Below are 19,822 nucleotides of genomic sequence, written 5' to 3' on the forward strand. Positions count from 1 at the left end.
CCCTGTATGGAGACATTGAGAGTGTACTTAACATTAACGGTGCTTTTGTGCTCTTTTCAAGGTCCAAAGGGGCATGACACAGGGCTGCCCCCTGTCAGGCATGCTTTGCTCTCTGGTACTGGAACCTCTTTTAAACCAGCTGAGAGCAGGCCTCTAGTTTTAATTTTCCTGGGTCATGTGGATATTCTTGTTGCAATCAGGGACTGGCATGATGTTGGCTTTTTGGAAGGAAATGTACAACTTTTTGTTGAGATCTCCTCCGCCAAAGTCAACTGGGTGACGAGCGAGGCTCTTATGGTGGGAGGTAGGCTGGACGAGATCAGACTCCCGGATAGACTCCATTGGAAAATAAACGAGTTAAAATACCGTGGGGTGTATATGGGAGACCAGACTATTATGGTAAAGAACTGGGAAAATGTTTTAGAGAAAGTGGAAGAGAGGATAAAAAACTGGGAATGGATTTGATCAAAACTGTCTTTTAGAGGTCGAGTTCTAATTATAAATAATTTATCTGCATCAATGTTGTGGCACCTGCTGTCCTGCGTTGAACCCCCACTAATGTTGCTGGAACGAATGCAGGCGGTGATGGTGGACCTTTTTTGGGACTGCTGTCACTGGGTCCCTGAAGGTGTCCTCGTCCTGCCCAAGAAGGAAGGAGGGCAGGGACTCATCTGATCAGCAGAGGCGCTGCATTCCGGCTGCCATTCATTCAGCGGTTCCTGGCTGACCCTGAGGACCTGGTGTGGCGGCCCACGATGCAGGAAGTACTGGCCCAGCTCTGGGGTCTGGGACTCGATTGCTTGTTGTTCTTAATGGACCTGAGAAACGACAGACTAAAAGATCTTCCATGTTTTTATCAGAGTGTTTTTGAAATCTGGGGACGTTTGTCCAAGAGGGTTTTAAATCACTCTGTTGGATTTTAAAGGAACCTTTTATCAGAGGAGAACTTTTTAAAAGAAGTACCGCAGCATCTGTGGAATCCAAATTCATCACAGCTAAACTCTCCACTGTTGGATGTGTGGTGGAGATTTGTGGATCCACCCTGGATGACACTGCTGCTCAGTGAGGTTCATCCAAAGCCTGTTTAGGAGCTGGAAGAACTGACTCACCCCACAGCAGATAAGTTTGATAGGTTTTTATTGTACAGGCCTTTTAAACCTGAACCATACTGATCCTTTCCCCGAAGAGAGTTTTGATAAAGATTTTATAAACAAATATTTTGCTGGCAGGTGACGGCTCTCTGTTACAGGCAGTGTCATCTCCATAGGAGGAAACCGGACCATGGGTGTCACAGAGCATTCACCCAGAGGTGCCGAATTATCTGTTCAGAAAAATAATGGTCCAACATTTGGGTCACCACCAGAGGGTGTAAGTTCCATTCTCGAATGGAGAACCTCCACAGGGGAAGATCTGCTGTATCATGGCACAGGAAGAGAAAAGTTTTCCTTACTTTTTATGAGGGAAACCACTGCAAAGTACATTTACACAGATGTTTATGTTTTTCAAGTTGGATAACACCTGTTATTTCTACAGTAAGACTTAGAACAAGTCAAATATGAGCAGAAGTCACTGGTTTAAAATGCTGAAGAAATGTAGGAACACCAATCACAGGGCTGCAGCTCTGTGTGCTTAAGATCTTAAGAGAACGCTTATTGTTTTCCTATGGGTTAAATAATTGCCAGACTACAACTAGATTAGGAGATAAAATCTCTTTTTAAATCCTTGATTTAATTGTCATCTGGTTGTCTCATTCCCTATTTATTTCAGTTCAGTTTGGTTATTTATATAATGACGAATCAATGAAACAAAAGTTATATCCAAACACTTTACATGAAGTGAAATCTAGACCAACTCTTTATTGTACAGAAACCCACCAATCAACCATGAGCAAGAACTTGGTGGTATTTTGTTTGTACAACCACTGATAGTTGGTACCATTTTCCACATATTTTTTTCTTGAAATAGTAATAAACTTCTTATTCTAAAGAAATATTAAAGGAACTCAGTTTCTTTAAACCGTCTTACTGCGCGGTGATAGAGCTTCCCACTGTTATTAGAATAACATAAAATTTGTTTCTATTGCCTTCCACTGATGTTTTGCTGTACCTGCATGTCAATCACATGGAAACAACCAATCGATACAAATTTATACAAATTTCTCCCCAAGTGTGAATGAACTTTTTTTTTAAAATGCAAAAACCTTGTGTGTGACATTGTACTTCATAACTTCACTGGTTGTTTGCGGTGCCGAATGCATGAACAACCAGGAGAAGTAGAATTTCTACATTCTGTGCAATACATTTACAACGCATGTCTTTAACCTAAAATGAGATCAGTAGCATTACTTTATTACTTTAGCCGAACCAATAAACTTAAGATAGAAATTATTTATAACTATTACTATTTTACAACAAATGCTAACTTTTTACCTCTATGGATGGTTGCCAATACCATAAAAAATCTTTCTCCTTACATTTTACAGTTTTATTCCATTGTTTGCTGTTAATGTACAACTGCAGAACACATGAATGTTATACCTACATCACAAGGTATATTTAAAAACAAAAGGAAAATGATGTACAGTAGAGCAAAGTTTGTCTTAACATGGAATGAATAAAGAATTCACAACAGAAGTGAAAGAAAGACTTTTCAACGTTAACACAAACGTTAAGGGCTCAGTCCACTGTGCAAGCAGAGGGCTTGGTGCCCTCTGCTGTTGGTTGTCTTCAATGCATTGGGTTTTGTTTTTACCAGATTTTGCTATACCCTCTTAGATGGATAGACGGATGGTAAAACCTTTATAAGGGACTCAAGTTACACATAAAAAACAAATCAAAAAAACACACAAAAAATAGAAAAGTGTTTTTAGCCATCATGAATTGGGTTCCTGTCTCTCACCCCAGCTGCTGCATGCACGCCACTATTCCCAATTCTCCATATTGTTCTTTCTGAGGCTCCTAAATTAGTTTGTTTTATGTCATCCAGGACAGGAGAGAGAAGTCATTATTATAGCTCACTTAATGATTAGTAGAAAATATAATGGCTTTGCTTCTGGATACGTTATTGAAAGCGATATGGGAAAACTTTGGATACTTCTGCACTTAGTCATGATGTAATTGTAATGTGTCTGTGTACAGTAACCATAATTTAACCCCCAGGATGATCTTAAACTCTAAACCATATTTTAATTAGACAGCATTTCCACTGGAAGCAAAATTGTGTGGGACATTTGTTGGTGCATCTGTTGGGGCTGCAAGACTCTTAATCTGGATTATCATGCAGTGTGGCCATGCTTTTCATAATCAGTTTGGTGAGCTGTGATTCTCTGCAGCGCATGAGACATCTGGATGCGAGCAGTGAGTTAAGGGGAGATGTGTGTGTCTGTGTGTGAGAGGGAGTGAGACGGAGAGAAAGTGAGACGGGGAGGGAGTGAGAAGGGAGAGAGTGATGGCATTGGAACTCCGATCTGTTCATTTCTTGTGCTCACAAGCGGTGAGGGAACAAGCAGATGATGTGTGACTGGTAGATGACAGCTGGTTGTGGTCACATCTCAATGCACAGATCAATCTTTCAGGTGAGTCTATATTGTTTAGTATATATTTATTTTTGCAAAATATCACTTGGTTGGCATTTAGTTTGGTGTAAGACATTCATTGTAAAATTTTCTCAGTGGCTTTAACGTATTTCATGCTTCTCTTAAGTCATCTAGAGAAAAAGGAGTGCAGCTTTCACTGAAAATGATGCATTAAGCTTTGCACATGTTATGTACTGGTTTACTGAGTACATTTCTGTTTTATAACTATAGCAGTTCAGACATCAATTTATCAATCAAAACTTTTTGCAATCATATTGATTTTTTTAATGTAACTATGGCTACAACTAAAGGTTTGCTTCATTATGTTGAAATCATGTGTTTACATTTATTTCTCTTTTGCGTATTTATTGTCAGTGAAGAAAAAAATGCAGATAATAACTGTCCAGAAGCCAAATCAACGTACAGTATACATTTTTTATTTGACTATAAACTAAAAACTCCTTTTCATAAAAAGACAATTGACAGCAGCAAATCCTCAACTTAAAAGTGGAAAATCTTCATATTTGGGAAGCTAGAACTTAAAAAATGTTTTCCTTTGTTTTGATTGTTTTAAAAGTTTAATTTGAATACGTCTTTGTCTCTTAAAAATTCTTAAAGATGTCTGTTTGCTGCACCATTTCAACAATGTGGGCAGCTGATCCAAGGTCAGTATTTACTTGAAATGATACAAAATGTTTCAAGAGATCATTGATGGAGGCAACTAATCTATCTTTGCATAAAAAAGAAAGTGATTGTGGGTTTGTGTGTACTATAACTTGCCTTTAGGAGGAGGCAATAATAAATAACACGAAAATAAAAATTTAGAAATGATTAAATGTTTCAGGCAGTCTTAACTCACAAATATAAGGAATGACATTAGCGAGATTGTTGATTTGTTGTCTTGGTGAATACATGCAAATGATTATAAATTTAGTAGATAAAAAGGTAATATATGTTCAATAGAACTGTGTGAAAGAAAATATTTAAAATAATATTCTAACAGCACACAGTTGGACTGATCACCAACCGGTCTGAATACTACACTTGTGACACATAAAACAGCCTCTCCACAACAGATTTGTTCAACCACACCGTTTGCATCAACTCTAAACAGCTGATTTTTAACTGCCAATGTTCAATAAGTAAAAATCACTTTTCAGCTAATGAAAGTTTTCAGTGATGCCCTGCTGCCTGCACAGAAGCACCAGCATTTCCCAATATTCATTCATTCAACATGCATGTGGCATTAAACATGAGACCAACACTGCACAGAGTGGAGGGATTCTGGAGGACTGTGGTGTTATTCCTTCGCTGTTAATGTCATGTTAATGACAATCAACACTGGGACATGAGCTCACTCTGAAACACGTCCCTCAGAATGTTGGTTTAGCTCTAATCCGGCTGTGTGATTTGTCAGATTTCACACTAAACCCTGCATTAATGTTAATCTGAGATTGTTAGTATTCGTGTCTGATCGAAGGGTGGCCCCACAGACACACACACACACACGCACGCACGCACGCACGCACGCACGCACGCACGCACGCACGCACGCACGCACGCACACACACACACACACACAGACACCATCAAGTTTATCTGTTGAATTGAAACACAGTCAAACACATACTCTCACGGTGAACACATGATGGTTACACGCTGCATCCTCACATGACCAGTCTGTGTCACACATCACACTTGTCACGGACCTGCTGATTGGTTGGTTCCAGTAACTGCTCCTCTGAAGTCCTCAGATTGATAACAGGAGTATCTGTATGAATTAACACATTCACTGTATTCTTCCTTCTATTTCTTTCTCTTTGTTTTTGCTTTACATTATTTAACCAATAATTGGCTATGGCTTTGCTCATTTTTTTTAAACTTGTGTTGTAATAAAACATAAAACAACATATAACGGAAGTGGATCACATTTTTTGTTTTCCATTAAATGAGCATCATTAATCTGGTCTTTATTTCTTATCGTCTAAAAATTCATTCGGGGACTTGAAAAAAGAAATTTGTGGATGCTAGAGCAATTTCATACTCTGACACTGGAATGTCTTGTTATTAGTTTTGACAGAAAATTAAAATGGTCAGCAGTACTGTAGCCTGTCTAATGTGTGTGTGTGAGTTCATGCATGTCAAACAACACCTCACAGGCATTGGTTCTACTTTCCACCCAGTGAAAAGCTATGAGCAAAATTTAATGTTGCCTTCCTGCAAGACTCATCTCCCCATCGTCCATTTTGGGTGAGAGAAGATTAGTCAGAAACCACCAGCTGCTGTGAAAATAGTTGAAATTATGCCAAACAGTGCTGAACACATTACATAATCTGACAAATCAGACGTAGGTCCCTACCGCGCTTTAACGCTGCCTCCCTGTTTGCATTTAACCATGAAGAACTGCTTCCTTTCACCACAGAATGATAGCTGATGATACCCAATGGGTTCTGTGTAAGCTTCTGCAAGTGTCAGTGTATCTCAATAAGTGGTATCTGTATAACGGTTACATAACAACTCTAAACAGCCAGCGGAGGCATCAGGAGGAGACTCTTGGTTTCTAATGCTTGACATTTGGTTCATCGGGACAGACAGACAGTGGGGGCATGTTTCCTCTGAGATGTAATTTTTATAAGGCCAAGAAACACTTCTCTTGTTTTATATGGACATAATATTTTATTCCATTAATCTGGTCCTGATTAGGGATGTGCATAAAGGCCGTACAATTTATTAAATTCTAAGTGGATATCTCATTATCGCCAAAAGGCACAAGATGACATACAGATCGCTTTCATTTTTTGCATGCCTCTAAAACTCATCTTTTGTGGCACAGTAGCTATAAACATGTTTACTAGTGAAGACCAGTGAGTCAGGCTCACTAGTTTTGTGGATAATCTAGTTTCCAAAAACTCTTCAGAGCTGACCAACACAGCTTTCACACATTAATTTGTATTTTGGTCCTGGTCAGCACCTTTTCACCTGTGAAAAGTTCGACCCGCAAAAAAGATATACTTCTCCATGGTTAATTCATTGGTATTTTTTCATTTGTACTGCACCCCAGGTTTAGTAACGGAGCTGACCTTGTTCTTTATTTGCTATGTTTCTCTGATTTTTAGGTGCCTTGGCTATGAAATATAAACTCAAGAAATGGCAGAGACTGAAACAAATGGAGTGCAAAGAAGTGAGGATAACGGAAGAGGATGTGACAATCCCCTTCAGGAGCCCCACAGCCCAGCTCTTGGCCTTTCCCCAGTCAGTAACATCTCCCTCGGGACAAAGAGACATCTCCCCAGAGGGATTGTGATCCAGCTGACTGGTACAGAGGGAGAATGGGACAGTGTGGATGACAGCGAGATCATTTTCTCCCTTGGCCATGACGACAACTACCCCTCTATATCTCTCTCCAAGGAAAGACACCTCTCTGTTGGGGATGACAGAGGTCTGCAGGTACAAGCCTTCCATGTCCCTCTTTCTCCCTCATCACCTGGCTCTTTGGGAAACTTCTCCAGCACTGGCCCTAGCTTGCTTTCCCCAGGGCCTTCATCACCCACTGACCAAACCCTTTCAAGCCTGGTCAAGTCTCTCTCTACGGAGCTGGAGTTCAAAGAAGAATCCACCCTCAGACCTAAACCTAATCTTGGCCTCGTGAAGTCAATTTCCTCAGAGTTATCCTGCTCAGAGCCTGAGGTGTCTCAATCAAAATCAGACTCACGCCTCAACCTTCACCTTTGGAAGCAGCTGACTCAAACAAAAACCCGCAGTAATGGGGACTCTCGCACTGCTCCGCCATCTCCTTGTTCACATTCCCCAAGTGGAGAGGGTCTAAGAGGTGGATTCTTTAAAATGGAGTTAGAGGACACCAAGAGGAAGCTGTCTGAGGCCGTTCACGAGCCTCTGAGCAGCATGTTCAGTAAGATCAGGAGGGAAGAGAGCGCAGGCAGCCCCAAACACCAGGGTAAGACTCAGGGGACTCTTCAGATTAGCTCCAGAGGTTCGGGACATGAAGCTACTAACCCAGACATGTTTCTTTCTGAGTCACCTGTGAAGAACACTGGGAAAATAGATGATAGTTCGCCTGTGTTTGACTGGCCCTCTGTCAGGCATAGTTGGAGGAGACAGTATAGCCCCTGCCCCGTGCATCACACCAGTCGACATCACAGGAATGAAGAACTGGAAATATGTACCGACGAAGATACGATGAAAGTATTAGTAACCGAAACTCAGGGGCCTAGGCATTCACCTCCTTTTACGAAATCACCACATTGTCCTCGGGTCATTCGACCACTCCTGGGTAGGACTTCTCATTCTCAGCCTTCTCATCCTCTGCCATGCATGAGTTTATTCTGTGTGGCAGTGCTGTCCTACGGCTATCTCATCCTACCTCTCAGTCCATATTTCTCTGGCCTGGCTGTGGGATTAGCATTAGGATTCTTGATCGGACTGTTGCTCATCAAGATGGGATCCTCCAGGAATAACTGTTTAGACACTCTTTACAGACCACCACAGAATCTGATGAGCGAGGAAATTCTGAAAAATGGAAGTCTCACTTTTGAACTGAACAATCTAAAGGTAAATGTTTGTGTCATTAGGGAAGAAAATGTCCCATTTGTGTTGCGGGAGGAAGCTGTGAGTTGTCAAGTCGTGAAGCAGAGTGATGTTGATGGTTGCAAACTGGAACTACACAAATATTTCCAGCATATAATGCATTGTTTATTCATGAATTGGAGCATGAAAAATGAATCTCCATCTCCTAAGGGGTTTTTCAGCAACATTCAGCTCACATATGGCTGTTTTAATGAAGAATTCATAGATATTCCAAAGTAAGAAATACACTGAATTCCTGAAGCTTCCTAAAAGTCTTTATTTTATAAAAAATTATGCTAATTAAGCTTCACTTATCAACTATGTTAACTCAAGTTTGAGAGTTCATTGTGCCCTAATGTTAATCAAGTTATCAAAGTACACCAATAACTTTTTTATTTAATTTCATTCTTGGGATTTGAGTTAGGAGACAAATACCGCTCTTGAGTTTCTAGATGTACGTTAAATGTACAGCTAGTGCTAGGACTCAGAAACATGGTGGAAACAGCTAGAATGGCTCTGTCATATTTATTCTTTAAATCTAACATTGTCAGTTAGCTGGAACAACTTAGTGAACTAAGTAAATAAACAACTAAGCAAACAGGCAGGTTTCCTAAAATGGGAAACTTCAATTTCTGATTCATTTTAGTGACAATATCAGATATAGACTCAGAGATTTAAATCAGGTTTAAGTTCAGTTTACTGGAAGTGATTTGCTCTAAACTTTACATGAACCCAAAGCATCTAACTAGTGTTGTTAGTAGATAGATGTTGTTAGTATAGATAGCACTTAACACACACAGTGTTGTGTTACATTGGAGGTGAAATCCAGGGCAAAATGTCGTTTGACAAAATATTTTCTGATCTATGCATGCAATGGATTACACAGACCTCTTCAAAAAATATCTGAATGATATCTTTGTGCAGAAAAGACTTGACCCTGTTTTGACCTGCTTAAACTGTAATTACAGTGTAAGTAGCACTGAGTGAATTACATGTTCAATCTGTGCTCTATTTCTTACATTTTCAGGGTTGGATGAATGAATTGCATGATTATGACCCAGAAACCTACCATCCATCTTTGACACACTCTGTGTTTGCCACCCTGGAGGGCTCTTGGCTCCGTCTGGACACCCCGCGCACCAACGTCAGCCGCAGGGCCACCTACCATGAGAGAGTCCTCGAAGACACCTTCGTCAGTTCACGCACCTTTCAGCTTACTCACAGCAAAGTATGATGAGTATCCAAGTAATGACATCACAGATTTTTATTTCATGTCCACTGTAGGCTCTTTTGGTATTCTAGTAATGTTCTGGTCCTGCAGAGCTGAACTAATGTCCGTTCAACACAGTCAGCTTTGCCTTACCTTACCTCACCACGACCAAGAAATCATGTCTACATTTTCCATTGACCACAATGTGGTTTTCCACACTGCTATAACAAGCTACTACTGAAATAATTACCAGAAAAATCTATGTTTTTTGGAAAATAAAGTCCTAATGGAACTTTCTGACAAATTTATAAAAATATATACATACATTTGTGCTTTAATTTGTCTAATTTTTGCTAAATCCAGAACATTTTCCCACGTATGTAATTGTATTCAGTTGTTTTGGGGGGGGAAATGTCAAACTTATTTTGCATAAGTCTCAAAATCTTGAAAGGCCAAGTGTATCACATATGATACACTGCATGCAATGTGTGCAGCTGCAAGACTCTTAACAATAGTGGGTCTTGCTTGTGTTTCTCCTGTCTCTCAGTGATAATGTATGGTAGTGATGATTCTTTCTGACTAATCAATAGTCAATACTGACTCCACGAAACCATTTGTTATTAGTCTCTTGAGCTACATGTTATGTTCAGAGTGAAAACGGGAATAATGTATATTGTCCATTATGTCAGTTATGTCAGTAGTACCACTATTTTACAATCTCAACCATTTGACTTCGTGATGGCAGTAAATTCAGTCAAAGGACTGAACTATATTTTATCCAAAAAGAAACAAGAACAAATGTACCGAACCTCATGTTAATTTATGAGACAGTTTTCAAGACACTCCACAGAGAACATCAAATGTCATCACAATGGTGCAGCTAGAAAAGAAAAAAAAGTCAAAGGATCATCATAAATTGTGACATTTCATTTTTGTTACCATCCATGTCTGTAACAAAGTTCATGGCACACCAGCGTCGCCAAATTAAAATGTGCCATTCACTTTGATTAAACCAAACGTTCTTTTCCTCAAAGGTTTTCCTGTTGCCATCTGTTTTGGCTCGGAAGAGGGAATGGAACCCAAAGTATCCCATCTGCATCCAACTGGTGGGGTTAAATCCCCAGGGGGATGAGGTAGGACGGTCGGAGGGTAAATGGGGAGAGCTGGCAGAGGATGAACCGGCAAGCCCACCTCAAAGTTCCTCCAAGTACACCTATGACCTTCCCACCACTCTTTACCTCTTCGGCCGCACAGGACGGGAGAAAGAAGAGTGGTTTCGTCACTTCCTGTTTGCATCAATGGAAGCAGACAGGGAAGAAATGAGCGACAAACAGAACCCTGGCAGATGTGAGTCCAGATTGGGTATGAAAAACATTAATAATGCATTAGAGAAGAGAAGGCCTCCAGAGAAAGCATCTATACAAATGCTATATGTGTGGATTATGGATTACATGCTCTAGTTCTTTGCATTTCAAAGCTGATCCCTTTCAAGGGAACACACAGATCTCATAGTCGACATAAACATCAGAAAAACATCTACTTAGAGCCATATGATTTGGTTTGGGGAAAATCTGGCAAATGCAAATATATGACTTTCATATGTTATACTTGCTTTTTCCATCTCTTTAACAAAATAACGATGAGTGAAATAGACATGGTCACTACACAAAAACAATTATTCTGCTTCTCTCTGGTAAAATGTTGCTGATCGATGAAAGTGCGCAGCTTTTAAGATATTTCAGGGAATTGACAACATCCTAAAGACAGGAGGCAGCTGAAACTGGGCGTCAGCTACCTGTTAGCCTGTTTCCATCCAAATGGATTGACTGTGGACTGCTATGAACAGCACATCAAGAGTCACAAGACCAGTTTAGGCAGTCAAAGGCGTCTGCATATCTAATCTTTGAAAGCGTTGTCTGTTTTATTACCAAAGAGAGTAAACGAAGACTTACATAACTGTCCCTGTAGGAGAATGTACGTATATGGATTCATGCTCTTGTAAAGAATGAATTTTAAAAATCAGCTTATCAACAAGTTTACATAGAATTTAGTGAGTAAAATGCAAATGAAGCACTGTCATGATACTTTACTGTGGGGGTCTCCAAACGTTTTCCTGTAAGGGCCACATAACTTTTCCCTTGTCTGATGGGGGCCAGGGTCAGTTTATAACAGAAAAACTGTGACAACTGCAGGGGTACCTAAACACTTACTGTCTTCCATGAAGCCAAACAAAACCAAATATTAATAACCCTTTCCAGGATCTTAACAGAAAAATAGTCATGAAATAAATCATACTGACATATTTATGAAATAGATGAAAACCAAATAACCCTCTCTGGGATGTTCACAGAACAAAAGGCCTTGGACATTAACTTTCTGTGTGCTGTGCACAATCTTAACAGATAAAAACTTCAGCTTTGTTGACAGAGCAGACTCTCTTACTGAAATGACTCAGATGAGCAGTCTCTCAGTTCTTGTTTTCCTTCCTTATAATCCTTTTGTAGGGTCCAGTAGGCTTGCAGACACTGCTGTTTACAGCTCTCTCATAAACTTCCCCATGAAAACCACAAAGCAAGCAAGTTGAAAAACCAACTAAGTGATACAGACCCTACACAGCACAATACATTTATCTACTAGTATGGTTGTGGAGATGGATTCCATCCCAGTAGATTTAATTATGATTATATTTGTTTATATTCAGAATGACTCACTCAGGTCAGAAAAGAGAGCCTACCTATGTATGTTCATTAGTGTGGGCCGGCATCTGGCTGGTGAGACGTTGAATGTCGGGTTCCATGCGAGTAACAGCCAGTCTCTAACACTAATGCAGATGTTCATTTGTAAATCTTGATCTCATTTGAATTTTCAGGAGTTTCATGTGTGAAAAGGTTTTCTGCCAAAAAGTGTTGACATCTTCATCGTGGGTTTTTTTTGTCATGTTAGGGTACATGGAGGCATAGAAGTCACTGAGACTATCGGGCTTGAATGTGTCTATCAGAACATCACAGTTCTGTAATTCGGCCAACTCAAACTGATAAGGAGGCTGGGCTTCATCGATGTCGGCAACAAAGGGCTTCTGGAAAAGACAAACTTATTTTTGCATTAGCATGTAGTTTACGGAATCGCACACGAAACGCAGAGAGATGGATGAAGTTTTGCTTTTTCACTTGTTCCGAAACCGGCGCTAGTTTTTACCTCAAAGGCTTTTTTGTGGAAACACATGTTGCAAATGGGTTTCATCTCGTAGCTGCAAGTTAAGACTGTTTATCATTTCTGTCACGTCTGTTAAAAATGCAAGGTGCCAAAATCCATTTTGCTGGTACTGTTCAGGGGGCCGTGCCAAATGTGGGGGCGTGCTGCATCCGGCCCACGGGCCTTAGTTTGGGGACCACTGCTTTACTGCATTGGTTCTATATTTAATTTTTTAATTTAATACACCGTTATAATCCCCGAAACGAAATTAAGAACGCACACTCTAGTTTTTGTTAGTCAATCAATCACACGCATGCATATTAGTGTGTACAGGCCCCTGTAACACACACAACCACACAGGGGGGCCTGTAGGCATGCAAGTGGCAGGCAGCTCCTTCTTGGTGCGCCTCAAATGAGCAATTTGTAAAGGGGACGGCACCATTTTTTTTGGGCGGGAGCAGGAATCGAATTGCCGATCTTGAAAACCGCCGTCTATTGGTTCTCTTGTGGATAATTTTCTTCCTTCACCCTGTGAAGTGGATGTTCGTACCATTTTAGAAAATAATACACAAGTTCCTCCACAAATCACAATTGAAGCCAAAAGTCATTCATTTTCCAAAACTGTTTTTAAACCTTTACCAGACAGGTACATATATCCTATTGTATCCCAGGTGACCCATCACTGGCACAGAATGTTAAAACCCCCAGCAGTGACCATGGTACCCCTTCGACACCTCCTATCAGCAAGACTACCAGTATCACCAGGGGTCCTTCTGTGTTGGACTACAACCACTACATGGCTCGTCTCGTTGCCACAGAGGAGTTGACCCCCAGCTCCAGTCCTGGATCGCACAACGCAGAGACGAGCCCTACCATCAAACGGAATGTGAGTCATGCTAACATGGAATTTCCCAGTTTAAATGAAGTTATATCCACGCCTCTTCCACCGATTTCGACTTTAAACCGTCCCTTTTCTTGTCATTGCTCAGCAGTCAAACTGGTGTCTCTTTTACAGTGCACCTGTGACCCAGCAGAGTACCATGTGACCAGCCAGACCGCACTGGCCAATGCTCTCATTGGTCGAATCTTCTGGGACTTCCTGCGGGAGAAGTACTGGACCAACATGGTTTCCAACAAAATCCAGAAGAAGCTGAGCAAAATCCGAGTGTGAATGGTTTCAATTAAAGATAACCTCACAGAAGAGGTTGATTAAGTTTAATCATTATTTAAAATCATTTTAAAACAGATATGTTGTATTCCTTACAGCTGCCTTACTTTATGAATGAGCTGACGCTGACTGATCTGGATATGGGCTGCTCTATGCCCCAAATCACATACACCTCCAGACCAGAGGTTGATCAGAGAGGTGAGTCCAGACTGGAGTACAAACACTGTAAAAAATGAGTGACAGGATGTGACTACAACTGATTGCTGCAAAAGGACAGATCAGATGTTGTTATCCTGTTATAAACACACAAAGGGGTGCAGTCATTAAACTTTGACCTTTTAACCTGTCAGATGAAACTCCTGAAGACAGGGGGAATTTGAGTGAGTCTACAGATGTGACATCATGATTTTATTTTTTATTTTTCTCACATATTGCATAACTTCTCATCACCAAATTAGTTTGTTTTCTGCTTTTCTCCATTCCTATGTCTACTCCTGACTCAGATTTATAACCAATTATAACATATATATCATAACATAATGCAATTTTAATTTAATTAAAGCTGCTTAATCCCAGCGTTTCATTTGCACCAAGTAAAGTACATTATGTCCAGTTTTGTGTTTATGTTGCGACCCTCTTGACGGTTCTCCTGCAGGCCTGTGGGTGGAGCTGCAGATGGTCTACACTGGCGCCCTGCAGATGACCCTGCAGACCAAGTTCAACCTGTCCAAGCTCGGTAAAGAGGGCAGCCATAATGCAGACTGTACGATTGAAACCGGTAATCCACGGTCAGTACAACATACAAAGCCACACTGTGACAGTAGTGAAGTACTGGGAATGGTTTTTTCTCATGATATCACTCACCACTAGTAGCAGTGTGTAGCTAACTGTCTGTCTCACAAATTTATTTAGTAAAGAATGCTGGGTCCTACAGTCTCCATAATACAGCTCAGCAATTTTTTTGATCTGCTGATAATGTTCCATTTAATACCAAGAGATGAACTATTCTCTCTTATATATTGCATTACAGTAAATGCTGAGTTCCCTTTTCAGGAACACACATATATACTTTTGTTTTTCAGTTCAGTGGTAGCAGTTACATCCCAAATACTGCTACACACATTATTTTAGTCCTCAACATGCGTACTGCACACATAAAACTACACACACCTAAACATCTGTCTTTCTATCCCTGATCCCTGGAGCTTCTGATCCACACGAATCCTCACATGACATCGACCAGCATAGACTGTCTGCCACAGACCCACAGCGGGAGGGATTACAGTCCAGGCAAAGCTTTACATTAGCCGCCATGAAGCATGCAAAGCTTTTCTCCGAGATAGAAAACTAATCGTGTTAATCTTTTAAAGTTATTTTCTTTTCTTTTTTCTTTTTTAGAGATTTGTCTTACGATTTCTGGAACAAGTTGGCCATCACCATGTTTTTACTGAGAGGTGGGGCTGTGACAGCCCATTTAAATTCACCAGAGTTCTTCACCAGAGTACTATTTTCCATAGACAATAAAAATGTTAGATTTCATTGATTGACTTTGTTTAAATATCAGTGAATCTCACCAAAGGCTTATATTATAAATCAATGCTATACAGACAAGAGAGGTTCTTGAGCATATCCTGTAATTATAATTTTGATTTTTTTTTTTTTTTACTTTACCGATCCCCGTAGGAATCAGTAAATTGATAATTAAGTGATATCAATTGATTATTGATTCAATTTTTTTAGGCCCGTGGAGATTAAAAATAAATAAAATAAAACATACAATTTATTAGAGTTTAATTGTTTTCTATTAAAAGACACCTTTTAGTGCTGAAAATAAACGATGGAGTAAGTCCATCATTCCATTCATATCTAATTGTCTGCTGATTCCTGCAGTCCCATCCTCAGTGTGTTGGCAGACAGTGATGAAGAGTCCTCCAGTGCTGCTTCATCTGATGAAGAAGAGTTAGTTGTGTCAGAGCCCCAGTGTCCAGTTGGGGAGAAAGTATCTATGCCAGCTACTGATGGGTAAATGCTGAAAGATGGATTGTTTGACTGCAGATTATGTGAAACATAAAGAAAATAGTTTAAAAAAAAAATTGGATGGAAGTAGCTACTTAAAAATGAAAGTGTATAATTTTATGGTACCATGTAGCATCACTTCTGCTCTTCTCTCTTATGAATAAAGCATCAAGAAGGGCACAAATAAAAACTGTGTGGACATCACACTCCAGATGGATGTCACTTACATTTTAGACTCTCTCCTCATATTTTGCTTTTGGTGCTTGCATACCAAACCCACTCACTAATCAGCACACTCTCCTCTTCACTAATCCTCTCTCACAGGACAGCGGGTGGAAGGACTGGAAAGAAGATTTTGAGATTTGTGGACAAAATCACTAAATCCAAGTATTTCCAGAAGGCGACGGAGAACGAGTATATCAAGAAGAAGTTTGAGGAAATGTCCAACATGCCCGTGTTGCTCACGGTCGAGGTTCAAGAGGTGTCAGGGACGCTGGTTATCAATGTCCCACCACCCCCTACGGACAGGATATGGTAGATAAAGAAGCACAGATACTTTGTTATACACTGATTTTCTTTAAATTTTGTATTTAAATAAATTTAGTTAAATTCAGTTGAAATTGTCACTGAAACGGTTTGGCTCCAGTCATTGAAATGGTAATATCCAGTGTTAATTGTTCAGCTATTCTCTGTTTTCAATGTTCAGCTGCATCACATCGTGTGTATGACTCTTGGTGTGACTTTCACGCTTCCTGAAACACAGTTTATCATTTATTTATTCTGCTGGTTCGTTTGAGTTCAGTCCCAAGCACTGAAACAACGTGAGACTGAAATGTGGATGATGACCTAATTGTTTAAAGCAGATGTTTTAGATTTGATGATGGGATTACTTCTTCCGTAGGTACAGCTTCTGTTCTCCACCCAAATTGGATCTGCACGTCCGTCCCAAACTAGGAGAGAGGGAAGTGACTTTCTGTCATGTGACGGAGTGGATTGAAAAGAAACTACAGGATGAATTCCAGGTTTGTGAAATGAAACAGTCCACACAATGCTGTCATTTTCTCACCTATCTTCATTTCTCTCACAACCATGTGTCTTTATTCTCCAGAAAGTGCTTGTTCTGCCAAACATGGATGATATCTACTTACCCCTGATGCATTCTGGGTTGGACAGTCCTTGAGCACCACAGCATACATCGTCTCAGTCTGAGCGCACGCAGAAGTCCCATAGACCTCAGAGGCTCCAAGGCAAACATATAAACCCCATATTTATGTCAAAGCAAGGATTTTATAAAAGTCTGATATGTTTTGTTGTTGGGTGTGAAGGGGAATCTGTGGCTTATTTATACCATAAAGAGAATAAATGGTTTATTCAGAGCATTCAGAGTGAAATGTAATAGAAAACATACAAACAACTACAAGTGAAAGCTTTTGGAAAGATTTCCAGGTGATTTCTTTTTTCCATTTTTTTGGATTTGTTTTTTTGTTGCCCAGTGTAACTTTGGATATAACGTGATAAATATTATTATATGAATAAAAAACTAACTGCTTGTGTTTGTGATGTACAGTCCTCATCCTCGTGAAAACACATTGTTCACTCTTGTTTGCTCTTTTATCAGTAAATGCCAAAGGAAAAGAGAATTGTATTAATTTATGGAAGAACACTGGACTCACTTCAATTCATTATTTTATATTTCTTCAAATGGAAAACTTAAACACATCCTAATAATTAGAATTAGCATATTTATCCATATATACAATATACAATATGCCGTACTTGGAAAAACAGGATGATTTTGGATAGTTTAAACATCATTGCTGACAGCATCAATAGCCCAGTGCTTGAGACAAGACAAAACATTTCACCTAGGATTCATAAAAATGGACAACATTTGGATTTATTATAGTTAGAAATTGCTTGGTTTGCCTCGGAACTAAAAAAAATCACAGTTAAATTTGACAGCACAGGATTTGTTTCAGAGAGCAATAAATATACAACAAAACTGATGAAGCTGTAATACAGTACAAGAAAATAATGTTAGCAAATGCTCATTCATTAAACTTCAAATGAAAAGATTAATTGATAAAGAAGTTAAGATGAAAAGACTCAAATGAAAATGACCTAAAAATGGTGGGAAAATAGCCTGCACAAAGGCCTGAGGACTGAAAATGAAACTGCATGAAAATAATTATTCCACAGCTAAAATGAGGTAAAATGTTTGAAGTCTTCGATGTGATGTAGGTTAAACTGTGCTGTTTCATTGACCGGAGTGGATCCTCCTTTAAACTCTATGGTGGGATTTAATTAAGGACAGTTAACAACTATTAAACATATACACCTCACACACATGACATGGAGTATATAGGCAAACAGCAGGGGGCAGCACCTGCTAATCATTCTTCAAACCTCGCTGCCACACTGGGAACTCGCCTTAGCAAGACTTCTTTTTCTTTTTTTTAACTTTATATGCTGTTCTAATTCCCGAAGGGTAAGTAATAGTACACTCTAGTAATCCATCATTTGCATGGATATATGCAGTATATTAGTGTGTACAGGCCCTGAACACACACACACACACACACACACACACACACACACACACACACACACACACACACACACACACACACACACACACACACACACACACACACACACACACACACACAAGCGGCCTGTAAGCCTGCAATGGGAGGTAGAGTGGCGAGGCAGCTCCTGTTTGGTGCACCCCAATTAGCAATTTGTAAAGGAGGACTGCGCCTTGCTCAAGAATGCCTCGGCAGTGCTCGGAAGGTGAGCTGACACCTCTCACTGTCAGCTCACACTCCAGGTGGCTGAGCAGGAGCGGAAAGCGAACCGCCGTCTTTGTGATCAATGGATGACCAGCTCTACTGCTGAGCCACTGCCGCCCCTTCTTCCTGTCCTTTATGGATATTGTTGTTATTATCCAGTACTGACATACTTGTGCTTACACTAAGTGTATTATTAGCTGCTGTTATTCATCTTTATGTGCTGTTGATGTACCCAACATATGTGGAGTCGTCAATTATAGGCCTGTGTAGGCCCTATGCACCCGTATAAATCAAAACTCAATCACAGCAACAAACTAAAATGACATTTATGAGAGGACATACTTGCACCTCCCTCAACTCCTCAATGTATTTACAATTCACAAGAGTACAAACAAGAAGTCCTGGATCTGCCTGCTTAACCGGATGTGCACAAAAACCTCTGCCATGTGTTTCGTGTGAGGTACAACTTTTCTACAAACCCAGACAGTTATTTTCGCATGATCCTGTTGACAACCTGCACTAAAAGTAAGCAGATGTGAGCAGCAAACCTCTGCAGTGGAGGAAACAAAGTTTTTGCATTGACGCATTTTGAGTAAGTGAATCATTGTTTAATGTTTGATAAGTTCAACTCAGTTTAGTGTGATTTCTTATCGTATAAATACTTTTTGATGGGGATAGTTAGATGGTTATCATAATATACTTTATCTACAAAATGCAGACACATACTGCACATACTGTATTTTAATCAGTGTGAGTTTGTTACCCTCACCTAACCCGTTCAACAACATGATTTACAATGAGGAAAATATTTATAGTTTCGGTTTGATAACTCCTGTAGTTGTAGTCCATCAACGGGTTCATTATTTTTGGCTTTCTCCTGTTGGAGATTGAATGTGATACCTTTAAGGAAATATGTCCAACGCTACATGAACATACACACACACACACACACACACACACACACACACACACACACACACACACACACACACACACACACACACACACACACACACACACACACACCTGCCTGGTATTCCAGGAATTGAGCCGCAGGTCACAAATAGGCCACAGGCATCACATATCTGACTACTTTTTACCGCAGATTTCCTTGTCTTTGACTGTAAAGACTATAAATTCTTTCCTAAACGTTCCTCCTAAAGCAAACACCGGAGCTACTGTGCCTCTTGACAGGAAACATTTATTTCTGTTGCCAACATGTTTGTTATATTAAGATGTCACATTTTGATGAGAAAAATTTTCTCGCAACATTTTGTCAAGAAAAT

The 19,822-nt window shown here is 39.9% G+C and overlaps 1 protein-coding gene across 1 annotated transcript; it reads left to right on the forward strand.

Annotated features, from left to right (window-relative positions):
• Positions 1 to 3,427: 3,427 nt before the first annotated feature.
• On the forward strand, positions 3,428 to 17,282 carry tex2l (testis expressed 2, like). The gene is made up of 12 exons (XM_068305620.1): positions 3,428 to 3,574; positions 6,691 to 8,143; positions 9,186 to 9,386; positions 10,403 to 10,730; positions 13,232 to 13,446; positions 13,576 to 13,725; positions 13,827 to 13,926; positions 14,384 to 14,516; positions 15,619 to 15,750; positions 16,069 to 16,278; positions 16,646 to 16,766; positions 16,853 to 17,282. The coding sequence occupies exons 2-12, from the start codon at positions 6,722 to 6,724 to the stop codon at positions 16,922 to 16,924; spliced, it is 3,084 nt and encodes a 1,027-aa protein (XP_068161721.1). The 5' UTR covers positions 3,428 to 3,574; positions 6,691 to 6,721; the 3' UTR covers positions 16,925 to 17,282.
• Positions 17,283 to 19,822: the final 2,540 nt, after the last annotated feature.

Source organism: Antennarius striatus, chromosome 21 (assembly GCF_040054535.1).
Source record: "Antennarius striatus isolate MH-2024 chromosome 21, ASM4005453v1, whole genome shotgun sequence".
NCBI classification, from domain to species: domain Eukaryota; kingdom Metazoa; phylum Chordata; class Actinopteri; order Lophiiformes; family Antennariidae; genus Antennarius; species Antennarius striatus.

Bases quoted from the DNA above. Each gene is read 5' to 3' on its own strand.
- tex2l (XM_068305620.1), top strand. From the start codon at position 6,722: ATGGCAGAGACTGAAACAAATGGAGTGCAAAGAAGTGAGGATAACGGA. The intron at 9,387-10,402 runs GTATGATGAGTA...TTTTCCTCAAAG, and splicing joins TTCAGCTTACTCACAGCAAA to GTTTTCCTGTTGCCATCTGT. The intron at 15,751-16,068 runs GTAAATGCTGAA...CCTCTCTCACAG, and splicing joins TCTATGCCAGCTACTGATGG to GACAGCGGGTGGAAGGACTG.